At 46.3% G+C, this 26,736-nt stretch overlaps 1 protein-coding gene and 1 long non-coding RNA gene across 4 annotated transcripts in view; one reads left to right on the forward strand and one right to left on the reverse strand.

The window, feature by feature from the left end:
• The first annotated feature begins 89 nt into the window (after positions 1-89).
• Positions 90-19,409, forward strand: LOC119627688 (uncharacterized). 2 transcript variants are annotated; one of them, XR_012092956.1, is made up of 3 exons: positions 90-382; positions 731-805; positions 18,864-19,409. It is a non-coding gene; the product is annotated as an uncharacterized lncRNA (long non-coding RNA). The 2 variants fall into 2 exon arrangements; XR_012092957.1 differs by lacking the exon at positions 18,864-19,409 and adding an exon at positions 10,629-11,426.
• Positions 19,410-22,621: 3,212 nt separating this feature from the next.
• The window catches only part of DYNC1LI2 (dynein cytoplasmic 1 light intermediate chain 2), a 32,123-nt gene continuing 28,008 nt past the window's right edge, over positions 22,622-26,736 (reverse strand). The window contains exons 13-14 of one of the 2 annotated variants that reach the window (XM_038008382.2): positions 25,489-25,556; positions 22,622-24,556 (exon numbers count right to left, since the gene is read on the reverse strand). In XM_038008382.2, the coding sequence (XP_037864310.1) occupies positions 24,470-24,556; positions 25,489-25,556 (155 nt within the window). In that variant the 3' untranslated portion in view covers positions 22,622-24,469. Of the gene's footprint in view, positions 25,557-26,736 lie in introns of both variants that reach the window. The other variant, XM_007993586.3, reaches the window with a different exon arrangement.

Consider the following 26,736-nt stretch of genomic DNA (forward strand, 5'->3'; position numbering starts at 1 on the left):
GGGCGCGGTGGAGGCGGTGGCCGCGCGGGCCTCGGAGCGGGGCGGGGCGCCGACTCCTCAGGCCCCGCCCCGGCCCCGCCCCCACCTGCGCCTCGAGCCGGAGCCGGAGCCGCTGGTTGGCGCTGGCAATCCCGGCACGCGGGGTTATGGGGTTCAGGCAGCGGGGTCCTGGGGCTGAGGAAAGGGTCGAGGTGGACCTGGAGGCCATGGAGTTGCTTTCCCAGGCGCTGCCTCAGGTTCTTCTTTGGAGAAAGTGGGGTCCTCGAAGCATAGGGTGGGGAGCTTCCCAGTAAAGACCGAGACGGGCTGCGCCACCCGGGTGCCGGGAACGGTGCGTGGCCAGGGTGGACCTGACTCAGACTCTTGGGCCGACGAGAGGTGGGTAAGTGCCTGGGCTCCCACGCTGGGCGCCTGCAACAAACCGGTTCCGAGGCCAGGGGCGGAGCAGGGCAGGGTGAGGAGCCGCCCCACTGCAGGTTGTCCCCGCCGGCCTGACCCAGGCGACCGACACGTTCCTCTCCTCCAGCTGAAAAGCTTTGCTAGCTCTGTCTAGGCATCAAGTAAGGTTAAACACAGATTTTGCCCCGAAGGGCATTAATTAGGGACCAATTTACAATTAAAGTGTGAAGGCTAATTTTAAGCTAAGTAAAACACTGACTTTCTAAGAAGTGTCGCTTTTATATTGAACCCTTCCACAACCACAAATAACCCAGAGCTTGCCATGTTCTAGGCACCGAGCAAGGCGCTTGAAGAACCTATCGTTGTTATTGCTGTTTTACAGAAGAAGAGACTAAGGCTGCAGACTGTAAGTAGCTTGTCCAAGGTCACACAGTTCATTGGTGGGCAGAGTCCAGGTTCCTACTTTTTCTTTTTTTAAAAAAAAGTATTTATTATTATCATCATCATTATTTTTGTAGAGATAGGGCCTCACTGTGTTGCCCAGGCTGATCTCGAACTCCCGGGCTCAAGCGATCCTCCTGCCTCAGCCTGCCAAAGTGCTGGGATTACAGGTGTGAGTGACCTTGCCCAGCACTCAACTTTTTCAAATATGGGAAGGACAGTGAATACTGTTGTCCTTCTGTATGGGGGCAGGAGAGGAAGCTTGTTTTCAGGACCCCCTCAAATACCAAAATCTGAAGATGCTCTCAAATCCTTTATATAAAATGGTGTAGTATTTACATATAACCTACACACATCCTCTCGTATACTTTAAATAATTGTTCTACTGTATTTTTTAATCTATATTTGTGTGTGTGTATGTGTTGTTTGGGGGTTTTTTGTGTGTTTATTTTCTGAGACAGAGTCTCGCTTGTCGCCCAGGCTGGAGTGCTGTGGTGAGATCTCGGCTCATGGCAACCTCCGCCTCCTGGGTTCAAGCGATTCTCCCACCTCAGCCTCCTGAGCAGCTGGGACCACAGGCATGAGCCACCATGTCCAGCTTATTTTTTATTGTTTTTTCCAAATACTTTTTTTTTTGAGACAGAGTCTCATTCTGTCACCCAGTGACATGATCAGTGCACTGCAACCTCCACCTCCCAGGTTCAAGCAATTCTTCATGCTTCAGCCTCCTGTGTAGCTGGGATTACAGGTACCCACTAACACACCTGGCTAATTTTTGTGATTTTAGTAGAGACGGGGTTTTGCCATGTTGGCCAGGCTGGTCTTGAACTCCTGACCTCAAGTGATCTGCCCACCTTGGCCTCCCAAAGTGCTGTGATTACAGGCAAGAGCCACTGCGTCCAGCCTGTTTTTTTCCAAAAAATTTTTTTATCAGCAGTTGGTTGAATCCATAGCTGCAGAACCCACAGATACAGAGGACTGACCCTAAGTCAACAAATACTTATTGGGCACTTACTATGGGTTAAGCAACATACTAAGAATTTGGGATAGACAACCAGCCGATGGTGACATTGAGTGGCTGGATGTAGAGTCTTGCCTCTGCTTTCTCCCAAAGTCCCAGTGAAATGACAGTTACAGGAATTGTTTTGAGGGGGTGGGGGTGGGCATTAAACTGTTGGGATAAAGAATGGGAAAGGAGACCAGGCACTATGGCTCATGCCTGTAATCCTAGCACTTTGGGAGGCTGAGGTGGGAGTTCACTTGAGATCAAGAGTTCAGAACCAGCCTGACATGTTGAAACCTTGTCTCTACTAAAAATACAAAAAAAAAAAAAAAAAATTAGCCATGCATGGTGGCGAGCGCCTGTAATCCCAGCTACTCGGGAGGCTGAGGCAGGAGAATTGCTTGAATCCGGGAGGCGGAGGTTGCAGTGAGCTGAGATCACCCCACTGTACTCCAGCCTGGGCCACAAAAAAAAAAAAAAAAAAAAAAAAATAGAATGGGAAAGGAGACAATGGCAACAAAATGTTGGAAGCTGGGAAGCAAATGGGCAAGTGTAACTTAGCAGATCCAAGAAAGCCAAACCCTAAACTGGCAGGGGAAAGGCTGAAATATTATGCAGCACAGGTTATATCACAGAACAAAAGACTCAGGAATGGGCAGCATCAAGTAAGTGTAGAGTTAGGGGGTGAAGGCAAGCGTAATAAACAAGAAGATCAAGTGAAAGTCTTTTAAAGAAGCAAGTGGATCCCTAGATCCCTTTTCACACCCATCCCCCAAGGCTGGAGCTTTGTTCTCTGGAGAGGGTGAAACAGAAGGCCTCTTAGTTAGAGATCACTAGGCACAGTTCAGGGAAGGAATAGTGTACTAAAAAGAGGTGGAATAAGTGAAAGTTTGCTTGCTGAATGAGACCCCCCAGACATCCTTCCCTAGATCATGGTAGCCAAGACCTCACATTGTCTCTGGAAAACATGATTAGCACAAGAAGAAAGACCTAAAGATCCTGACAATGGAAGTACCCCAAAGTGGAGCCCAGCCAGATCACCCAACACTGAATCCCACAGCTCAGATTTCTCACCTACAGACACAGAGCTTCCAATGAGCTTTTGGGGACCCTACTTTGAAATATAAATGACAACTAATAGTCACCAAACATTTGAGGAAAGCCTATAACATAACAGAGGTCAAAACCAAGAAACATATGTCATTAAATGTTTACAATGGTATATATGTGTGTGTGTGTATATACCATTTTATACACATGTATATGTCAGTATTCTCAGGTAAACTGAGAAGATACTCTAACCATAAAAAGTTTAGAATAAGGCTGGGCATGGTAGCCCATGCCTATAATCCCAGCACTTTGGGAAGCCGAGGCGTGTGGATCATTTGCAGTCAGGAGTTGGAGACCAGCCTGGCCAACATGATGAAACTCTGTCTCTACTAAAAAAAAAAAAAAAAAAAAAAAAAAATTATCCCAGAGTGGTGGTGCATGTCTGTAGTCCCAGCTACTCAGGAGGCTGAAGCAGGAGAATCACTTAAGCCCAGGAGGCAGAGGTGGCAGTGAGCCAAGATCGCACCACTGCATTCCAGCCTGGGTGACAGAGCAAGACTCTGTCTCAAAAAAAGTTTAGAATAAGGCTGAGTGCGGTGGCTCACGCCTGTAATCCCAGCGTTTTGGGAGGGTGAGATGGGCAGATGGCTTGAGCCCAGGAGTTCAAGACCAGCCTGAGCAACACAGCAAGACCCCATCTCTACAAAATTTAAAAAAAAAAAAGTTTAGAATAAGATGTTACCAAAAAGGAATATTCAGAGAAAAAAAAAACCTCTTAGACAAGCACATGAAAATATGCTCAGTGTTATTAGTTGAAGGAAATTAGGGAAATGCAAATCAAAACCACTTCATAACTACTAGGATGGCTATAATAAGAACAACAGGAAATTACAAGTGTTGGTGAGGATGTGGAGAAACTGGAACCCTTATACATTGCTGGTAAGAATGTAAATGGTGTAACTGCTGGGTTCAAAGTTTGGCAGTTCTTCAAACAGTTACATAGAATTACTGTATGACCCAGTAATTCCACTCCTGCGTATATACCCAAAAGAACTGATAATAGGTGGCCGGGCATAGTGGCTCATGCCTGTTATCCCAGCACTTTGGGAGGTCAAGACAGGTAGATTGCTTAAGTCCAGGAATTCAAGACCAGCCTGGGCAATATGGCAAGACCCCATCTCTACAAAAAATACAAAAAACTGGCCGGGTGTGGTGGCACATGCCTGTAGTTCCAGCTGCTTGGGGGGCTCAGGTGGGAGGATTGCTTGAACCTGGGAGAGGAAGGTTGCAGTGAGCTGAGATTGTACCGCCACATTCCAGCCTCGGTGACAGAGTGATACCCTTTCTCAAAAATAAAAAAGAAAGAAAATAAAGAAAAAAATTAATAATAGGTGCTGAAACAAAAACTTGTACAAGACATGCGAGGCTCCATGATGCATGCCTGTAGTCCTAGCTACTCAGAAGCCTGAGGCAGGAAGAACACTTGAGCCCAGGAATTCAAGGCTGTAGTTTGCTATGATTGCACCTGTGCATACTACAAACTCCAGCCTGGCAACACAGCAAGACACCATCTAAACAAACAAAACCTTATTTTTATGCTCTTATTTAAAAAGAAACACAAAAAAAACCTTCTTAATGAATGTTCATAGCAGTACTATTCACAGTAGCCAAAAAGCAGGCACAAGCCAAGTGTCCTCCATTACCCCATGAAACAGGAGTTCGAGACCAGCCTGGCCAACAATGGTGAAAACCCATCTCTACTAAAAATACAAAAATTAGCTGGGCATGGTGGCATGCGCCTGTAATCCCAGCTACTCGGGAGGCTGAGGCAGGAGAAGTGCTTGAACCGGGGAGACAGAGGTTGCAGTGAGTCAAGATCATGCCACGGCACTGCAGCCTAGATAACAGAGTGAGACTCTGTCTCCAGAAAAAAAAGAAAAGAAAAAAAGAATGTTTGAGGGCCAGGTGCGTTACTCATGCCTGTAATCTCAGCACTTTAGGAGGCCAATGTGGGTGGATCACCTAAGGTCAGGAGTTTGAGACCAGCCTGGCCAATGTGGCCAAACCCCATCTCTACTAAAAATACAAAAATTAGCTGGGTGTGGCAGTATGCGCCTGTATCCCAGCTACCCAGGAGGCTGAGACAGGAGAATTGCTTGAACCTGGGAGGCGGAGGTTGCAGTGAGCTGAGAGCGTGCTAGCCTGGGTGACAGAGTGAGACTCCATCTCAAAAAGAAAAAAGTGTTTGAGGCCCAGTGTGGTGCCTCACGCCTGTAATCCCAGCATTTTGGGAGAAGCCAAGAAGGTGGGCGAACCACTTGAACTCAGGAGTTCAAGAACAGCCTGGGCAACATGGTGAGACCGTCTCTACAAAAAAGTGAGTCGTGTATAGTGGCACACCCCTGTCGTCCCAGCTACTTGACAGGCTGAGGTAGGAGAATCACCTGAGCTCCAGAAGTCAAGACTGCAGTGAGCCATGATCATACCACTGCACTTCAACCTGGCCAACACAGTGAGACCCTGTCTCAAAAAAAAAAAAAAAGATTTTTAAAAAAACAAACTTGGCATTTGGTAGGATGGATAGTCCCTGCCAGCGGGGACATGGAGAGCCAGTATTGAAACTAGTAAATGCAACAGAATATGTGCTGAGTGTTGTTGGAAGGAGAGTATTCCTGATGGTAGGGACATTTCCAGCAAAAAGACTTAATTGAGTCTGTGGGTCAGAATTTCAGCTGAGATCTGAAATCCAAACACGAGTTATCCAAGCAAAAGGGTTGGGGGAAAATACTGCAGGCAGAGGGAACAACATGTGCCAAGGCCCAGAGGCAAGCACCAGCAATGTGCACTGAAGAGAATGGGGTGCAGAATTCAAGTTGGGGGAACTGGCAGAGGAGACCTGAAGCTGAAAGGCAGCCGCAGGCCAGTCCCCTGTGGGACCTCATGGTCCATAGAAGAGGGTAGGTTCTAAACAGGAGAGGGCTAAGCCTGAGAGTGGTCCAACAAGGCCTTCCTTGAAGGATGCTCTCTTCAATGCTCTCAGTGCAGCAATGGATTGAGCAGAGGCAAGAGTGGAGGCTGTCCTCCAGTACTTATTAAACTGTTTCCTGTTCCTGGACACTAGCCTAAGTTTATTTTTAGTGCTAGGGACAGACTCAAAATTTTCACTTCTGGTTTTTAAAAGAAGTTTGCAGACTTCCAAAGGGTGTTGTTGGGAATCCCACATGGATCCTTAAATAGTAGACAAAACCTGGTATTGTGGTGCCTTCCTTGGGGTTGGATTGTAATACATCATGAGTCCCTGGGTGTTGCTGTGCCTCTGGGTGTCTACAGGTGCTAAAGACAAAATGAAGATGACACAGAAGCAGACAGCCCTTGGCCAGGTCCCTGGGTTCCAGGGTCTAGTCGCCATATCCAAGCTGACTCAGGACAACCAGACTCAGAAGAGACTGATGAATAAGCCAGATGCTACTTTGTTAATTACTGCCGGAGGATAGACTCTGCCAGAATGCTGATTCTTATCTTAGACCGTTATGCTGGAAGAGCTGCTCAGGGCAGCCAGCTGATGTGGAAGGACATGCCTGGGCCTCAGGAGGCTTAGGCTGCTGCCCAGGGTCTTGTGTTACAATAGCATCTTTCTCACCCAAGGCAGTGCTTAGGCACTAGCAAGTTCCTTATCATTGACCCTTTTCTCTACACAGTCAGCACCTGTCTGTTTAGAACATGCTCACGTTTAGCATCTTTAGATAGGGGCTAGTCCCCAGGATACCTTGGTTTACCTGGATCAAGTTTGTCCCTCAGTGTCTCATTTAGTCCTGGGCTTGGCTCCCTCCAAGGGCAACTACCTCCAAGTCTGGAGACCACTAACCATACCCTCCTTTTATACACACACACACTCTCACACTCTGACTTCCCTGAGCATCAGGACTCATGGAGAGTGCTAACATCAAAAGCATTGGTCTAGGCCGGGTGCAGTGGCTCATGCCCATAGTCCCAACTCTTTGTGGGACTGAGACAGGAGGATCACTTGAGGCCAGGAGTTCAAGACCAGCCTGGGCAACATAGCAAGACCCTATCTTTATGAAAAGTAAGAAAAGGAGAAAAAAAAAAAGCATTGGTCCTACAAAGACCTTAGATTCTAAATTTCATGAAGGGTTAGGAGCAAAACACCTTCTTCCCAAACTGTGGTCCCTGCATGTTCTGTGTCTGGAGCCAGTGCCTAATCATGGGGAGGAGAGATGGGTTTTCAGTTCATTTTGTCTCTCACCGAGGCCCCTCCTCAGTGCATCTTACAAATGTGGGGGAATGGGGATAGCTTGTCCTATAACTTCTGTTAAGCAATAGAGTTGATCTACTACGTTTCATACACTCAGTAATTAGCAGGAGCCCAGCTGGGCACAGTGGCTCAGGCCTGTAATCCCAGCACTTTGGGAGGCCAAGGTGGGCAGATCACAAGGTCAGGAGTTCGAGACCAGCCTGGCCAATATGGTGAAACCCCATCTCTACTAAAAATACAAAAATTAGCCGGGCGTAGTGGCACATGCCTGTAGTCCCAACTACTCGGGAGGCTGAGGCAGGAGAATTGCTTGAACCCAGGAGGTGGAGGTTGCAGTGAGCCGAGATTGGACCACTGTACTCCAGCCCGGGCGATAGAGCAAAACTCTGTCTTGGGGGAAAAAAAAAAAAAAATTAGCAGGAGCCCTTAAAAACTTCTACTTCAAACAGAAAAATACAGACGGGGCAGTAAGCAGAAGATTTCAAGCATAAGGCATATAGTAGGAAAACTGATTAAGTTCATCATTAATGATTATCAATGTTAAAAGCATGAACCAAAATCACAAGAACATTTTTAATTTAGTGCTTCAAGACTAACAACTTGGTATGAAATGATTCTGTTGCTAAAAGGCCTTTTAAAGAAAGGTACCAGGCTGGGCGCAGTGCCTAATGCCTGTAAATCCCAGCACTGTGGGAGGCTGAGACAGGCGGATCACTTGAATTCAGGAGTTCGAGACCACCCTGGGCAACATGGTGAAACCCTGTCTTTACAAAAAATACAAAAATTAGCCAATCATGTTAAGTGTGCACCTATAATCCCAGCTCCTTGGGGGACTGAGGCCGGAGGATCGGATCCATTGAGTATAGAAGGTCGAGGCTGCAGTGAGTCGTGATCGTGAAGAAGGTGAGGCTGCAGTCCAGCCTGGGCAACAGAGCAAGATTCTGTCTCAAAAAATAAATAAAAATTTTTAAAAATAAAGGTGTCAGTATAAGTCTTCATGTCTGAAGGATTAGACTCAAAGATGTAAAAATAAAAACCCATTGTTTTGTGTTTGAAAGAAGCTGATGTCCCTGTCCCTCTCCTTGGTGGCAGGGCCCTGACCAGACTTCTTCAGCAATGTTCCCACATGCCTGGAGGGAGGGGCCAGAGCCTGGGCGAGTTCCAGGGAGGAGTGGTTCAGGGGCGAGAGTTAACTGCTGCTTCTGAAGGAACTCGTCCCTTCAGCCGGAAAAATGCTCTCTGAGTCTCTAAAAATAGTGCTCGTTGGGATTTTCCAGTTTGACATTCCTTTGGTTACAATGACCAAAGACAATCCAAGCCAGTCCACCCTGGGCCCCTAACCAGAGCCTCCGGGGAATCCCAGCTTCTGCGGGACCCCAGTTTGTGGTTCCTGCTGCTTCCAAAATGTAATGATTTGGGGAGGATTCACCTGCTCAGCAGCCGCCTCGCTTCTCCCTGGCTGCCCTCCACCTTCTCTCTCCATGGCAGAGGAAGGGGCGTGGCTTTCTGGGGAAGAAGGCTGAGTGTGTCGCCACAAGGAAATGTGGGACCTGCCTTCACTTACCCTCCAGGACTGGTGTCCATGCTGGGCCTGGCTCAACTAGCCATGTGAACCCCAGGGAGATGCTGAGGTAACGAGGAGGCAACAGACACCTCGTCAGGCATTTGCGGCTGCCCCACCCTCCGGGGCCAGGCACTAGGCCATATCCTGGGCCTTCACGGCTCTCATAGAAGAACTGCGGTGGGAGGGAGTTGTAAACCAAAAGTATCTGAGACAAGTCTCAATCAATTCAGTTTATTTTGCCAAGGTTGAGGATCCACCCAGGAGACAGGTCTGTGCCTTTCTCTGAAGATGATTTTGAGGACTTCATTATTTAATAATTTTTTGAGACAGACTCTCACTGTTGCCGAGGCCGGAGGGCAATGGTGCCACCTCGGCTTACTGTAACCTCCGCCTCCTGGGTTCAAGTGATTCTGCTGCCTCAGCCTCTCGAGTAGCTGGGATTACAGGCGCCTGCCACTGGCCAACAAGGTGAAACCCCATCTCTACTAAAAATACAAAAATTAGCCAGGTGTGGTGGTGTGCACCTTTAATCCCAGCCACTCAGGAGGCTGAGGCAGGAGAATCTCTTGAACCTGGAAGGCAGAGATTGCAGTGAGCCAAGATCCAGATCGCGCCACTGAACTCCAGCCTGGGCGACAGAGTGAGACTCTGTCTCAAAAAAAAAAAAAAAAAAAAAAAAAAAAAAAAAAAAAAACCCGGGGTTCAGAAAGAGGTGAGTGGTCTGGGTTCTTTCGCAAATATGGGCAGGGTCTAGAAGGTATGTGAAGGGCAGGGGCAGGGACAGAGGGACAGGAAGGTTGGGAACTGATTATGAAGATGCCTACAGTCCGTAGAGTCATGAAAGCTGCATTTTGCTCCTTAAGCAGGGGACTGACATGATCAGATTTGGACAAAACAAAAAGCACTGATGAATAATTCAAAGCCTTATCTCCTGATATCAAATGGGTAGTAGAGACACTGTTGCCGTGAATAATGTATAAAGCCCTTTTAAGGGGAAAAAGGTCTCAGGGACCCCAAGAGAACATCTGCAGGCATCCAGGGCTCCCCAGACCCTTTTGGGGAAACCCTGGAGCAGCCAGAATTGCCTCAAGAGTTCAAGCAGCCAGATTCACGAGCCCCTGAGCAAAGCCTCGAAGGTCGGACTGGCCTCAGTGAGCTATCAGAGTCGGCAGGAAAGCATAATGGGAGGACACAGCAAGGACAGAGGCTGGGAGGCTGGGGGAGGAGAAGTGAAAGGGTGGCTGGAAAAACACTCTTATTTTATTTTTATTTTTTAATTTTTGAGATGGAGCCCCACTCTATTGCCCTGGAGTGGCGCGATCTTGGCTCACTGCAACCTCAGCCTCCCTGGTTCAAGTGATTCTCCTGCCCAGCCTCTCGAGTAACTGGGATTACAGTTGCCCGCCACCATGCTTGGCTAATTTTTGTATTTTTAGTAGAGATGGGGTTTCGCCATGTTGGCCAGGCTGGTCTCGAACTCCTGACCTCAAGTGATCTGTCTGCCTTGGCCTCCCAAAGTGCTGGGATTACAGGCGTGAGCCACTGCACTCAGCCAGGAACACACTTCGTAAAGTAGTGAGGTTGGAGAGGTGTTAGGGGCCACTGTGAAAGGCCTGAATATCATACCACTTTGACTCTTAGCATGCACACATGGGCCGGTTAATTAATTAAACGTATTTATTTGAAAACAATCTCAAAATTACAAAAACAAACAAACAAAAATGGTAAGTACAGTATAAAGAATGCTTTTCCCTGAATCATTTGAGAGTACATTACCAACCGAACACCCCATCACCCTCAAATACTTTAGTATTTTCTACCAAGGACATTCTCTGCTTTTACCAGAATATGCATCAAAATCAGGAAATTAACCTTTTTTATTTTATTTATTTTATTAGAGACCGAGTCTTGCTGTCGCCCGGGCTGGAGTGCAGTGGCGTGATCTCAGCTCACTGCAACCTCTGTCTCCTGAATTCAAGCAATTCTCATGCCTCAGCCTCCCGGGTAGCTGGGACTACTGGCGCGCAGCTCCATGCCCAACTAATTTTTGTATTTTTAGTAGAGACGAGGTTTCACCATGTTGGCCAGCCTCATCTCAAACTCCTCATCTCAACTGATCCGCCTGCCTTGGCCTCCCAAAGTGGGATTACAGGCATGAGCCACCACACCTGGCCAGGAAATTATTCTTGATACATTCCCACCATCTAACCCTCACATTCCAATCAAGTTTTGCCAAATGTCCCTATAATGTCTCTGTAGCAAAATGAAGCCATTAAGGATCCTGTGTTGCTCTTCTTGTTGTCATGTTGCCAGTTTCCTTCAGACTAGAACAGTTCCTCAGACCCTCCTTGTCTTTTATGACTTTAACACCTTCAAAGATGTAATGCACCAAGTTATTTTGTACCATGTCCCTCAATCTGGGTTTGTCTGATGTTTCTTTGTGATTAGATCCTGGTTATACATTTTTGGCAGAAATCCCCCAGCAGTGACATTGTGTTCTCTGCGCAGCCTATCAGGAGGCATGCGACTGCTATGCATCTCATTATTAATGATGTTCACTTCCATCAGGTGATTGAGCTTGTGGCCGCCAGGCTTCTCCACTGCAACACGCTGTTTCCCCCTTGTAATGAATAAATCTGACACTTTGTGCATCAAAATAAATACTGATAGTAATGGATTATAACCCATTGAATAAATCATGTAAATTTGAAGTTTTGATGAGGAATGGAATGCTGTTTCATACTGAACTTTCAATTTACTAATTTATTTATATAGCCTCATGACTTCCTATTTTATTCAATAAGTTATAATCCATTATGATCTTTTTTTTCCTTTTTTTGATGTTCAAATTGTCCCTGGCCTGTGGCCTTCTCTCAGTCTCTCTCTAAGAGACAGGGTCTTGGCCAGGCGCAGTGGCTCACGTCTGTAATCCTAACACTTTGGGAGGCCAAGGTGGGCGATTCACTTGAGGTCAGGAGTTCGAAACTAGTCTGGCCAACATGGTGAAACCCTGTCTCCACTAAAAATAAATTTTAAAAAATTAGCCAGACATGGTGGCAGGTGCCTGTAATCCCAGCTACTCAGGAGGCTGAGGCAGGAGAATCACTTGAACCCAGGAGGCGGAGGTTGCAGTGAGCCGATATCGCACTACTGCACTCCAGCCTGGGCAACAGAGTGAGACTCTGTCTCAAAAATAAATAAATAATAATAATTGGCCAGGCGCAGTGGCTCATGCCTGTAATCCCAGCACATTGGGAGGCCGAGGTGGGCAGATCACCTGAGGTCAGGAGTTCGAGACCAGCCTGGCTAACATGGTGAAACTCCAACTACTAAAAACACAAAACTACAAAAATTAGCTGGGTGTGGTGGCAGCCACCTGTAATCCCAGCTACTTGGGAAGCTGAGCCAGGAGAATCACTTGAACCTGGGAGGCAAAGGTTGCAGTGAGCTAAGATCACGCCATTGCACTCCAGCCTGGGTGACAAGAGCGAAACTCCATCTCAAAAATAAAATCAAATAAATAACATCCACATAGTGAAACCCCCTCTCTACTAAAAATACAAAAAATTAGCGGGGTGTGGTGGTGGCAGGTGCCTGTAATCCTAGCTACTCAGGAGGCTGAAGCAGGAGAATCGCTTGAACCTGGGATGTGGAGGTTGTAGCAAGCCGAGATTGTGTCACTGCACACCAGGTGGGGTGACAGTGGGAGACTCCGTCTCAAAAAAATAAATAAAATTAAATTAAAATTGAAAAAAGAGACACATCTTGCTGTTGCCTGGGTTGGAGTGCAGTGGCTACTCAAAGGCACCATCATAACTCACTGCAGCCTCAAAACTCCTGGTCTCAAGAAATCCTCCCACGTCAGCCTCCTGAGTAGCGGAGTTGACAGGCATGCACTACCATGCCCAGCTCCTTTAAATTTTTTTTCATGCCTTTATGCGTACAGCTCCTGTCTTTTGACACGTATCTATGGTTCTTTGAGCCCTTTCTTACTTTCTGGCACAGATGTTCCAGGCTCATCTTACACTTTTCCTGTCTCAGCCCTGGAATCAGCCATTTCCCCAAGAAACCCCAGGTTTTTTATTATCATCATTTTTTTCCCTTGCTTCCTCATCCTCTGCCTCTCAGCCCCTATTAATTTATTTATTTTGAGACGGAGTCTCGCTCTGTCGCCCAGGCTGGAGTGCAGTGGCGTGATCTTGGTTTACAACCTCCGCCTCCTGGGTTCAAGGGATTCTCCTGCCTCAGCCTCCCAAGTAGCTGGGACTACAGGGTGTGCCACTACACCCGGCTACTTTTTGTATTTTTAGTAGAGACCGGGTTTCGCCATGCTGGCCAGGCTGGTTTCAAACCCCTGACCTTGTGATCTACCCATCTCGGCCTCCCAAAGTGCTGGGATTACAGGTGTGAGCCACCACACCCGGCCCCATTTATTTTTAAGACAGAGTCTTGCATTGTGGCCCAGGCTGGAGTACGGTGGCGCGATCTCAGCTCACTGCAACCTCCACCTCCCAGGTTTAAGCAATTCTCCTGCCTCAATTTCCTGAGCATCTGGGATTACAGGTGCATACCACCACACCCAGCTAATTTTTGTATTTTTGGTAGAGACAGGGTTTCACGATGTTGGCCAGGCTGGTCTTGAACTCCCGACCTCAGGTACTAGACCTGCCTTGGCCTACCAAAGTGTTGGGATTACAGGTGTGAGCTACCGCACCCAGCTTATTTATTGATTTACTTATTGAGATGGAGTCTCGCATCGCTTCTTGGCCTTCTGGCTAAGATCAAGTGAGATGGAGTCTCGCTCTATTGCCCAGGCTGGAGTGCAGTGGCACAATCTTGGCTCACTGCAACCTCTACCTTCTGGGGTTTAAGCAGTTCTCCTGCCTCAGCCTCCTAAGAAGCTGAGACTACAGGTGTGCGCCACCCTGCTGGCTAATTTTTGTATTTTTAGTAGAGACAGGGTTTCACCATATTGGCCAGGCTGGTCTCAAACTTCTGGCTTCAAGTGATCTGCCCACCTCGGCCTCCTAAAGTGCTTGGATCACAAACATAAGCCATCACACCTGGCCCCCAATTTATTTTATGAGAGAATGGTATTTAGAAACCAAGATCATGGCATAAGGTGTGCTCATTGCTATTGGGCTGTTGCTGCTCCCAGGCCCTCTCAGGGCAAAAAGCTAAGGGATACATGTGTGCAAACACATACACATATGTGCACACCTCTACATCTACAGGGTCTCACTCCATCACCCAGGCTGGAGTGCAGTGGCCCGGTCATGGCTCACCACAGCCTTGGCTTCCCAGGCTCCAGCAATACCCCAGCCTCAGCCTTAAGACTAGCTGGGATTACAGGTGCATGCCACCACACCTGGCTTATTTTTACATTTTTTGTAGAGATGGGGTTTCACTATGTTGTCCAGGCTGGTCTTGAACTCCCAGGCTCAAGCAATGCGCCCACCCTGGCCTCCCAAAATGCTGGGCTTTGCAAGCGTGAGCCACTGAACCTGGCCTTTTGAAAATTTATATGCATGAGTGTACTGAAGACCACGGGCTGGGCATGGTGGCTCACACCTGTAATCCTAACACTTTGGGAGGCCAAGGAGGCAGGATTGTGTGAGCCTGGGAGTTTAAGACCAGTCTGAACAACATGGCAAAAACCCATCTCTACAAAAAGACACAAAAATTAGCTGGGTGTGGTGGTGCACACCTGTAGTCCTGGCTACTCAGAAGGTTGAGGCAGAAGGACTGCTTGAGCCTGGGAGGCAGAGGTTGTGGTGAGCTGTGATCATGCCACTACACTCCAGCCTGGGCAACAGAGTGAGACCCTGCCTTAAAAAAAAAAAAAAAAAAAGACACCCAAACCATGCGTTCACACTGATGCCTCCAACTCCAATATAAGGCCATATACATTTAACTTATTTGACCAATGCCTGTATGCAGCCCCTCTTCCATCACCTCCATCCGTGCACAGATACCCTCCTTACCACATGACCCTGCCCTAGGCCACCCCACTCAGACACCCCATGCCTGCTCTACTCTTTGTAGACACCCTCTCCTCTCCACTAGGGGAGGCTACCCATGGGTTTGCTCTCAGTCAGTCACTGACTCTCTGCATCCCTGCCCCATCCCCAAATAAGTATACCCTCTCCACCCTGCTTGGGTTAATACTCTATGCCAGGCCATTCATCCATTCCTACTCATGGGGACGGACACTCTCCACCCTGCTCAGGTTCCAAACCCTCCTTTGGGTCTCCACAATTCCCCACTCCACCTGCCATGCTCTGCCCACCTAAAGGCTTGAGGGCTTAATTGTTGGGGGAGAAGAGGTTGACAAAGATTTTGGTTTTTACTTTGAGCAAAGAAAAGCTGACTGTGGCATTCAAGACATCAGTTAACTTGTCTGTTGTTCCCAGAATACCAGCCCGGTAGGGGGAGGGCCTACCTTGTTCACCTCCCGTCACTTGCATTTTGAGTGTCACCAACCCATCCCCACAGTTCCCTGGAAGATGGCTATGGTTACTGAGCAGAAGCAGGGAGGAGGCTCCAAGAGGCCACATACCTCAAACACGTGTTTGGATGCCCACACATGCAGATGGCAGAAAGCTGCCTTGCCCAAGAAATCAGGCAGTTGCCAGGTGATGGAATTTATGGTGTGCTGAAAGCTTGTCTGCCCTAAAATAGCTCTCTTGCTCAGTCTCAACTAGCAATTTATTTCTTCAGATTTAAGACCTGGTGTTTAGCACTGCCTGGGCTACCAGCTGACTAGCTAGGGAAAGGTATGCAGACGGGGTAGAGGAAGGCCGCAAGACAGCAGCAATACTTCATTTCTTATTCCCAACTCTGTTCCTGACTTTGTGTAACCTTGGCAAGTAATTTCTAAGGCCTTTTCTTTTTTTTTTGAGATGGAGTTTTTGCTCTTTTCACCCAGGCTGGAGTGCAATGGTGCAATCTCGGCTCACTGCAACCTCTGCCTCCCGGGTTCGAGCAATTCTCCTGCCTCAGCCTCCCGAGGAGCTGGGATAACAGGCGCCTGCCACCACACGCAGCTAATTTTTGTATTTTTAGTAGACAGAATTTCACCACATTGGCCAGGCTAGTCTCGAATTCCTGACCTCAGGTGATCCACCTGCCTTGGCCTCCCAAAGTGCTGGGATTACAGGCATGAGTCACTGTGCCCGGCCTTTTTTTTTTTTTTTTTTGAGTCAAGGTCTCACTGTCACCCAGGCTGGAGTGCAGTGGCTCACTGCAGCCTTGGCCTGGGCTCAAGCAATTCTCAGCACCTCAGCCTCCGGGGTAGCTGGGACCACAGGCATGTGCCACCATGCCTGACTCATTATTTATTTATATTTTTTTGTAGAGACAGAGTCTTACTGTGCTGCCCAGGCTGGTCTCAAACTCCTGGGCCCAAGTGATCCTCCAGCCTCAGCCTCTCAAAGTGCTGCTATTATAGGCATAAGCCACATGCCTGGTCTCTAAAGCCTTTTCAAGAACTGAGGCTTGTCACACAATTTATTCAGGGCTGATTCTGTTTAGGGACACTGTCTGCAAGCTAGGCACTGTGCTAGGCACACATCCAGCATCCCTCTGAGGGAGGTGAGAATCTGCTCACTGGATGCTGAGATTCACGGAGGTTAGCTGACTTCTCCATGACTACACAACTGTGAAGTTCTGGGGCCACGACTCAAACCCAAGTCGACCTGAAACAAGTTCCCAGCTGAGACAGCCCAGGTGTCGGGCCTGGGGCTATAGGTTACAGGTTTTCTTTTATGTCAGAGCAGTTCTGATTCGGCTCAATGCCAGAAATATTTACGGTTCCAAGTGTGAGGACAGCCATCTGGCAGAGTGGCCGGTTTGAAGCTGTTCTTGGTGATGATTCCCATGAGGACTCAGCACCAGCAGCAGGCGATGTTTGCTGAACTCCCCTTTGTGACTAGGACTGTACTATCTATCCATGGGCATCAGGGAGAAACCTGCTCCTAGGGAGCAAAAACTCCCAGCATTGTCCTAGTTATGACAAATTCACCAATTCACCAATTCACAAGTGATTATTTCCTCTGGGGCAGGGATTGTGAGGGGGAAGAGAAGGTGGGGCAGGAGAGATAAAACAGAGGATGAAAGGTACTATCACCAGAGTCCAAATTCCAAGGCTCATAGAAACATGGACCTTTACCAAGCCTCAAAAACCCGGCATGTGAATGTTCTCAAAGGGCGTTGTGGGACCTGGAGGATGCCCACAGTCAAAGACGTGTCAGACCTACCAGTCACCCATAAAACAAATCAAAACCAAAATCTGTCTAATGCAGTGGTTACCAGACTGGGAAACGGATCGGGGAAGAAAGGATGAGGAAGGCTGGTTGATGAGCATAGTGACAATTAGATAGGAGTAGTAAGTTCTGGTATTCTATCACATAGTAGGATGTCTATAGTTAACAGTAAGGTACTGGGCCAGGCGCAGTGGCTCATGCCTGTAATCCCAACATTTTGGGAGGCCCAGACAGGTGAATCGCTGGAGTTCAGGAATTTCGGACCACCCTGGACAACATGGTGAACCTCATCTCTACAAAAAATACAAAAATTAGCCAGGCATGGTGACATGCACCTGTAGTCCCAGTTACTTGGGAGGTAAGGTGGAAGGATCACTTGAGCCCAGGTTAAGGCTGCAGTCAGCCACGACTGCACCGCTGCACCCCAGCCTGGGTGGCAGAGCAAGACAGTCTCAACATAAATAAATAAAATACACCTTCTCGACACCCACATATTTTCTATATACAAAGCTTGAACAGTGACAGTGTTGTTTCCTATATACACCAAAGTTGAATTCCAGGCTAGCATTTGTTAGATTTGAATAGGTAAAAAACAGATTCACAAACTGTGCCAAATATTTTAAATATCAAGGGCAGATGTTAACAGGCCACAAGCTGCACCCCCACTCTTTAAAATAAATTATTGCCTTAAAAAGGCACATAAATTGTTGAACTCTTCCCAAAACAAAAACTTAAATGCTTCACATTGGGTTTGCTTTTTCTAGCAGAACTTTAAATAGTTCTTTAAAGATCCTGCTTGTGTGAGATTTGTGGGGAGGCAGGGCAGGGAGGATGGAGGAGCTCGATGATCACTTAGGAATGTCAATTAATTCAGTTCTACGCAAGAAATAAGTTTGTTACAGAACATTACACATGAAAATATCTTAATATTGTCATTAAATGAATTTTTATATAGGAATGTATTTATTTTTTCTTGAGACGAAGTTTCACTCTTATTGCCCAGGCTGGAGTGCAGTGGCTCGATCTTGGCTCACTGCACCTCCGCCTCCCGGGTTCAAGCGATTCTCCTGCCTCAGCCTCCTGAGTAGCTGGGATTACAGGTGCGCGTCACCACGACCGGCTAATTTTTGTATTTTTAGTAGAGACAGAGTTTCACCATGTTGGTCAGGCTGGTCTCCAACTCCTGACGACCTTGTGATCCGCCCACTTCGGCCTCCCAAAGTGCTGGGATTACAGGCGTGAACCACCACGCCTAGCCAATATTTTGTATTTTTAGTAGAGATGGGGTTTCATCATGTTGGCGAAGCTGGTCTTGAACTCTTGACCTCAGGCAATCCACCCCCATTGGCCTCCCAAAGTGCTAGGATTACAGGCTTGAGCCACTATGCCCGGCCAGGAAGTTGTTTTTTTTTTTTTTTTTTTTGGTGAGACAGAGTCCCACTCCATAACTCAGGCTGGAGTGCAGTGGCACAATCTCGGCTCACTACAACCTCCACCTCCCGAGCTCAAGTGATTCTCCTGCCTCAGCCTCCCCAGCAGCTGGGATTATAGGCACTCACCACCACGCCCAGGTAATTTTTGTGTTTTTAGTAGAGACAGGGTTTTACCACGTTGGCCAGGCTGGACCTGAACTCCTGACCTCAGGTGATCCACCCACCTTGGCCTCCCAAAGTGCTGGGATTACAGGCGTAAGCCACTGCGCCAGCCAAATTTTCACATAGTAATTTCGTAACAAGGTTAGAAACATTTGAAAAGCTAGGCTTGTACCATCTGAAATACTGCCCAAGGTTGGGGAAAGGACTTCTTGACCCACACAGAATCCACCCCCAATTCCTGGCCTCAAACCCCTGCTGTCTCCTCTCCTTTCAGGCTGAGAGTCCCTCAGCATCAAGCCCAGGGAGACACTTCCGTGAGCCAGCAGGGTGTGCTGTTCATCTCCAGTGGGAGTTTCAGCTGCTTCCTTCCTTGGGCCCTCACCACCACTGCTACTAACCTGTCACTTCTGCCTCCTGGTCAGAACACACGATCTCTCCCTTGTCAATCACAGACAGCATCAAGACAGCACTTGGCATCCTTTCAGCTATCTGCAAGCCTTGCAGGGTAAGGAATACAATACTAAATATCTCAGAACCCAGGACTCTGTTGTGGCATCCTGTAGGAGCTGCACCAGGGACCACCACAGTGAACGATCACAGGATATCCATGCCTCTACGCTCTGTTCTCTTTAGAGATGATATTTATACTACAAACTGAAATGCCACAACCAAAAAGGGTAGGAGCCAAGAATGAGGTTGCTGGATCAGTGTTAGAGATGACATCCTAGAGATGTTTTCAGGGTCGTCAATCACACCGAAGACCTGCCACATGCCAGGCACATGTGTACCTCCTCTAATGTCCACAATGACTAGAAAGAAATTTTATCCCTACTTTACAAAGATGGGAAAAGGAGGCCTAAGAGGGGTGAAGCTCCCCAGTTTGGGTTGTTTTCCTGTTTTGCTTCTTGATCAATTTCTCATCCATTTGAACTGCACTTGCTTGATTCAAACGTCACCACAGAATGAACTAGGACTGGAATCCATTAGTGCCCATGCCCTCCCCAACACTCCAACTGCCTCCCTCCACAGGTTATGAGGTGGCAGAAGAGAATTCCAGAGAGGTTAGTGGTGTGTGTGAGGGCCCCTAAGGCAGGTCTACAGGCAGGCCAGCCTGCCAGCCTCACAGGCACACCTAGGAACATTTGCACTGGTGAAAGTCTGTCTCAGGGCCTGCCAAGGGCACCTGCCGCAGGCAACACCTAAAGCTCTTCATACCTTAAGAGAAAGTAAATTCCAAGATATGAGTGGAAGACACCTCAACTTGCGTTTCCCAGCAAGACACCTGCGACTGCAGTCCCTTCTCCCTTTGTAGAGGATATTGGGTACTTTCTCTCTCTGCCATTTCTCTCCACCTAGCAAGAGTGACTCTTCCATTCATTACCACAGGAGGAAAAGGTTGAATAGTAGCACACAGCTGCTTATGACCACAGATGAAAACACTCTCGATTGATACATTTTCCCCATCTGCTTTATTATTTTTTTGAGACACAGTCTCACTCTGTCACCCAGGCTGGAGTACAGTGGCACGATCTTGGCTCGCTGCAATCTCTGTCTCCCAGGATCAAGTGATTCTCCTGTCTCAGCCTTCCGAGTAACTGGGACTACAGGCATGGCCACCATGCCTGGCTAATTTTTGTATTTTTAGTAGAGACGGGGTTTCACCATGTTGGCCAGGCTGGTCTCAAACTCCTGACCTTGTGATCCGCCCACTTCAGCTTCCCAAAGTGCTGGGATTACAGATGTGAGCCACCACGCATGGGCCCCCAATTGCTTTAAATGAGCACAGAGTATCAGCATACCACCATGATTAGTTCAAACTCAGAAGCTAGACTGCCTGCGTTCAAATTCTGAGACCTTAGCAGCTACTTACTTATCCATGTCTTAATTTCCTCATCTGGAAACTAAGACGGATATCAGCAGAGTTGTGAAGTTTAAATCAGTTTGTATAAACCACCTAGAAGAGTGACTGGTGGCTGGGTGCCATGGTTCACACCTGTAATCCTAGCACTCTGGGAGGCTGAGGTGGGCGGATCACCTGAGGTCAGGAGTTCGAGACCAGTCTGGCCAATATAGTGAAACTCTGTCTCTACTAAAAATACAAAAATTAACCGGGCGTAGTGGTGCGCACCTTTAGTCCCAGCTACTTGGGAGGCTGAGGCGGGAGAATCACTTGAACCCAGGAGGTGGAGGTTACAGTGAGCCAAGATTGTGCCACTGCACTCCAGCCTGGGCGATAGAGCAAGACTGCATCTCAAAAATAAAATAAAATTGTGACTGGTATACAGCAATCTCCAATGTAAGCATTTGCTATTACAATGTTAATGCCCATATCATCAAATAAAATAATCCCCAACACATTTATTAACCAAACTTCCTAACTTAATTTTAAGACAAAATATAACAATGAATTAATAATCTGTACAAGTGCTGACAGGCAGGCAGATTGGTGTGACCTCTATGGAAGGAATTTTGATATCTAACAACCACAGATGCGCATTTACCTTTTGAGTAGGTAGGTCCACTGCTAGGAATTTACCCTGAAGCCACATCTCCAAAATAAAACACAAGATATGCAGGTTACTCACTGCAGCATTAGATGTAGTAATACAAGACTGCAAACATCCTAAATGCCCATCTACAAGAGACCGGATGAATAAACAAGGTACATTACACAATTGAATACGATGTAGCCATAAACAAGAATAAACATCTCCAAGAACTAATACAAACCAATTTACAGGCAATGTTAAGTGAAAAAGTAGATATGGTGTGTCCACCAAAAGGCCTACACGTAGTAACACTCAGTAAAATTAAGTATGCCTATCGTCCAGATCTTGGTTTCCAAAAACCAATCTCCTACTAAAAGAAACCAGGGCTCTAAGCCGGGCATGATGGCTCACACCGGTAATCCTAGCACTTGGGGAGGCTGAGGGTGGATCACCTGAGGTCGGAGTTTGAGACCAGCCTGGCCAACATGGTGAAACCTATCTCTACTAAAAATGTAAAACTTAGCCAGGCATGGTGGCGCATACCTGTAATCCTGGCTACTCGGGAGGCTGAAGCAGGAGAATCACTTGAATTCGGGAGGTGGAGGTTACAGTGAGCTGAGATTGTGCCACTGCACTCCAGCCTGGGCAACAGAGCGAGACTCTGTCTCAAAAAAAAAAAGAAAAAGAAAAAAAAGAAACTAGGAACCAGGACTCCTTGGAAAAATGGCTGATTCCAGGTCAAAGTCAGGGAAAATGCAAGGTGAGCCTGGAACACCTTTTTGTGCCAGAAAGTAAGAAAATGCTCAGAGATGAATGGGAGCATATCAAAAGGACTGAGTTATATCTGTTAAGAGTGTAGTATCCAGAATAGATAAAGAACTCTTACAACCCAGTGATAAAAAGTCAAATAGGCTGGGTACAGTGGCTCATGTCTGTAATCCCAGCACTTTGGGAGGCTGAGGTAGGAAGATTACTTGAGTCTGGGAGGTCAAGGCTACAATAAGCTGTAACCAAACCACTGCACTCCAGCCTGGGCCACAAAGCAAGAAAGACCCTGTCTCAAAAACAAACACAAAAAACACAAAAGGCAAATAACCTAATTTTAAAATGACCAAAGAATCTGAACAGACATTTCTCCAAAGATACATAAATGGCCAATACACACATCAAAAGATGCTCCTTAACGCTGTTAGTCACTGAGATACCTACCACCTTTATACTCACGAGGATGGTTGTAATTTTTAAAAACCAAAAAAACCAGGCTGGGTTTGGTGGCTCACACCTGTAACTCCAGCACTTTGGGAGGTCAAGGCGGGAGAGCCATTGGAGGCCAGGAGTTCAAGACCAGCCTTGACAACCCCCACCTCTAAAAAATAGGATAAAATAAATATGGCTTTACAATGTTATTCTTTCCAGAATTTCTGACAATTTCAAGTGAGAGAGGTAAACATTTTTAGTTCCGTGATCAGATACCCCATATGATTGGCAGACAATTCAATGTATCTCCAGTGGGATGATTTACCATAAAGAAAGCCACCAAAAATTGTAAGCAGTCTGGATTCGTGTTTATTGAAGCCAGTAATTAGAGACATCTTCTTTTTTTCCCAGGACTAGAAAGCAAGGTTCCACATGACTGCATACTGCACCCGGACAGAGCCACACCCCTGGACTAAGGCTGGTGGGGGATAATCTGCAGTCTTAAGTTAGAAACACCAATAAATTTAGTATACAGACAACAGTGAACTTTCACTTACAGCATTAACATTGTTAAGGTCATGATGTACAGAGCAGTCACTTTCAACTTTGTTAAATTAATAAAACACGACAATGTCTTCAGTTTATCGATTTTAAAATGCCAATCAAAAAAAGTGCAAACAAAATAACAATCTAGCAGCATATCTATTGCATTTTTAGGAAAGACCAATTCCTGGCCGTTATCTCAGCCACGTATTCAAAGTTGGGCTTTTCTTTGATTTTTTTTTTTATTTTAAAGACAAACAGCAGATGTAACCATTATAATGTGCATAAATAGTCATAATAGTCATAAAATTGTCTTTAACAGTCTACCATACAAGTGTACTCTGCAAATAAAATGAATTTTACTTTAAAAACTAAAGGCTGTTTATTATTTGGCCTTTGGTTCCAATGCTTGAAAACCCCAAAATAACAAAACTCATCTCCCTTCCTCCCACCTCCCAAAAAGAACCCTGCAGCTCCCCAAAGTTGGTAGACTTTGGCAACCACTGAGCACATGACACTACGTATCAGCTTCTTCTGATACTAGGAGCATCTACTTGTCACGTGTAAATAAAAGTGGTCTCCAAGAAACCTTCCTTCACAAGACATGTCTTAGCATTTCATCAGTTGTAGTATATTTTATATTGACACAAAAAGTGCTTATCAGTTCAAATGATAGAAAAAAAAAGACAAATTAAAATTTTGCATTAAGATTTAAAATTATACCATATCCCTCTTCGGCATGTGCCTTTCCAGGAATTCTTGTTTCTGAGGTCACTCATTTTACTCCCAGGGACTAAGCGACCCCACCTTTAGTGCGGCCACAAGCTGTTTGGCATCTATTGGTCACTATACCACAATAATCATTCTACAGTCAGTTTACTGTCATTACCTAGACAACCTGGTAATCGGAAGCCACAATACATTTGTTTTTTTAAAAAACTGAATTAAAAAAGGAAAAAAATAGTATATTTCAACAATAAAACTGGCACAAGAAACGTTTCTATCTGAAAGGCAAGTTGATACTTAGCTTTCTCTTTAACAGTGTTCAGACCTTTACGCAAGCAATTCAAGAAAGTCTTAAAAGAGTCTTGACACAACATAGGATATTAAGTTATCACCAGTACTACATTAGTGGTCAGTCAAATCTGGTATGTAAAAGTAATGACATTAGGGAAGTTATGCTTAGACACAGTACAACAAACATTCATATAAAAAAAGTAAACTCCACATGGTGAACTGTGGTTTTTTTCCCTTGGTTTGACAACATTTTATACATGAAATTCATGGTAGTGTTTGCATTTAAATGCTGTCATATATAAAATTAAAAGTGCAATTTCAAATCCACAGAAATCGTTTCCAGAATGGTGGTATGACATGACAATGTGCATGAATTTGCCCTAGGTGGGGAGACACCTGAAACTCTTTTTTCCATAAGAAAAAAAAATGCTACATTTTATGAAAACACATAACAAGAGAAATGTATCATTTCCATTTTCGGTATAAAACATTCGCGCTTATCTGTCCATCTGATAGCACTGATCAGACCGGGAAGCTAGGAAAAGACCCTTTTGCATCAGTGGAACTCCTTGAAGCTTTCCACAAATCATAAGGCAGGACTTGGTACGAGCCAATTAACCAGAGTGCAATTACATTAAAAACCTCCCCCAAACTTTCTGTGGCACATTGCATTATGGTAAAACCAGAGGTTGATCACCCATTTTCTGTTAGTTTGGCCAGCCTGTGGTAGTAAAAACAAAAAATTTAATTTAAAAAACAAAGCAGGAGCTATTTAGACAACAAAATTCAAAGTAAACTAATTCTGTAACTGCTGACTTTGAAGACATCCCACAGTGACTGTCTGCCCCACAACACATATCCATGGAGCCCAGCACCTCTCATGAGGACATAGCCTGAGCCAAGCACATGGGTCCCGGGCAGCTGCCATCGTTCCCACCCCTGGGTCAGCTCCGCCTGACTCAGGCACCCCCACAATTAGTACATCTTTCATAAGTTAAAGATGCATTCGAAATAAGCCTAATTCCCATTTTGCTTAGTGTTTTGTTTGGAAATGCTTCTAACAATGATTCTTCAACTTCTACTGAATGCACAGTATTTACTGACACTGCTCATCTCCTCCTTCCTCCACCTCCCTCAACATTCAGCTTCCCCACCATCACTTCTCTCATTACTCCTTCTGGTCTTTCTTTCCTGGACTTTCTGCCACTTAATCTGCTTCCCAAGAACAAGTGAATTTGCTAACATGAAACTGGTCAGACTAACCATCATCTTACCAATGATTTCTTGGTCTCATTTGTTCCACCCTGATAGAAAGCGGGCCCTCCTTCTTTCACTCTACCTTCCCCTCCACAAGAAGCCCAGACGTGCTTGCCTCCCACAAAAGAGCCACATGCCCGAGAGTCCAAGGGTTATCCTTAACAAAGGGTCTGACATGTAACCTTCCTAAATGTGCATTTCATACTCGGACAAGCCAATGAAGTTTTTTGTTTTTTTTTTTTTAAGTTCATCTCCCCTGCCCCAAAAAACTGATAGCATGTGCCATATCAGAAAAATCCTGGTCTTAGCAGATCAATATACATAGTTATTTGGTCATTCGACATATGCACTTTTTAAGGAGGTTCAGGCTTCATTTTCTGTTGAAGAGTTTGTTACCATAGAGTCTGGCTTTCGAGTCATTCTATCCAGTTCTTCCTGAACGTTTGACAACACAGTCTTTTGTCCTGAAAAAAAGCAAAAAAGCAAAGTAATGATGTGAGAAGAGGAAACAATTTTTTTTAAAGGAGCGTTTAAAATTATACAGCCTTCTATAATCACTTGATGACAGTAATCTCAGTAAGAATGAGGAAAGCCTTTTTCCACTGCTGTGGAGAGGAGATCCCAACTCGGCACATCTTAATCCCAAAAGTCACAGGCCAGTGCTTCCTCCAACTCCAAGGGGGTGACCTAACTGCTCTCTGCCGGGGGGTGCCTTTGTGCCAAATACAAGAACCTTTCTGAAAACCTTCTCACCACCCAACCCTGACTCCTGTGCACTCTCACCACCACTTTCCTAGAGGTAGTATCTGAATTTCAGCAATGGTGGAAACTATTTTCTTCGCCCCAGATAGGTGTTTAGGTTTTGTTTACAATTATAACATTCTAGACTGACTCACATGGATAGCCTGAAAACATTGTTTCTTTTTTTTTTTTTTTTTGAGACGGAGTCTGGCTCTGTCGCCCAGGGTGGAGTGCAGTGGCTGGATCTCAGCTCACTGCAAGCTCCGCCTCCCGGGTTTACGCCATTCTCCTGCCTCAGCCTCCCGAGTAGCTGGGACTACAGGCGCCGCCACCACGCCCGGCTAGTTTTTTTTTTTTTGTATTTTTTTTTTAGTAGAGACGGGGTTTCACCGTGTTAGCCAGGATGGTCTCGATCTCCTGACCTCGTGATCCGCCCGTCTCGGCCTCCCAAAGTGCTGGGATTACAGGCTTGAGCCACCGCGCCCGGCACATTGTTTCAATAAGAATATAAGACTATAGCCAGATAATTCAATCCTGCATCAAGTCTGTACTTGTGTTTTTCTGCTGTCAGAAACTAACGGGCCTAGAAATAGACACCTATTTCCCAGTAGGGAATACTACCAGCCCAGAGTCTGGGTCACTAGACCGGACTCTGAGTTTCTTAGAATGTGGAAGCCACTGAAGGCCCAGGATCCCCCAAGGATGGAGTGATTTCCTGAGGGTCTCCTCTGCCCTGAAGACATCAATTAGGGAAACACTGTATAAACATACCTTATAGCCAGTGGAAAATGGAAAGCAAAGACCCCTTAAAATGTCCTCCAGCATGCCGGGCGCGGTGGCTCACGCCTGTCATCCCAGCACTTTGGGAGGCTGAGGCAGGGGATCACAAGGTCAGAAGTTCAA

The sequence above is a fragment of the Chlorocebus sabaeus genome, chromosome 5 (genome assembly GCF_047675955.1).
Source record: "Chlorocebus sabaeus isolate Y175 chromosome 5, mChlSab1.0.hap1, whole genome shotgun sequence".
NCBI classification, from domain to species: Eukaryota; Metazoa; Chordata; class Mammalia; order Primates; family Cercopithecidae; genus Chlorocebus; species Chlorocebus sabaeus.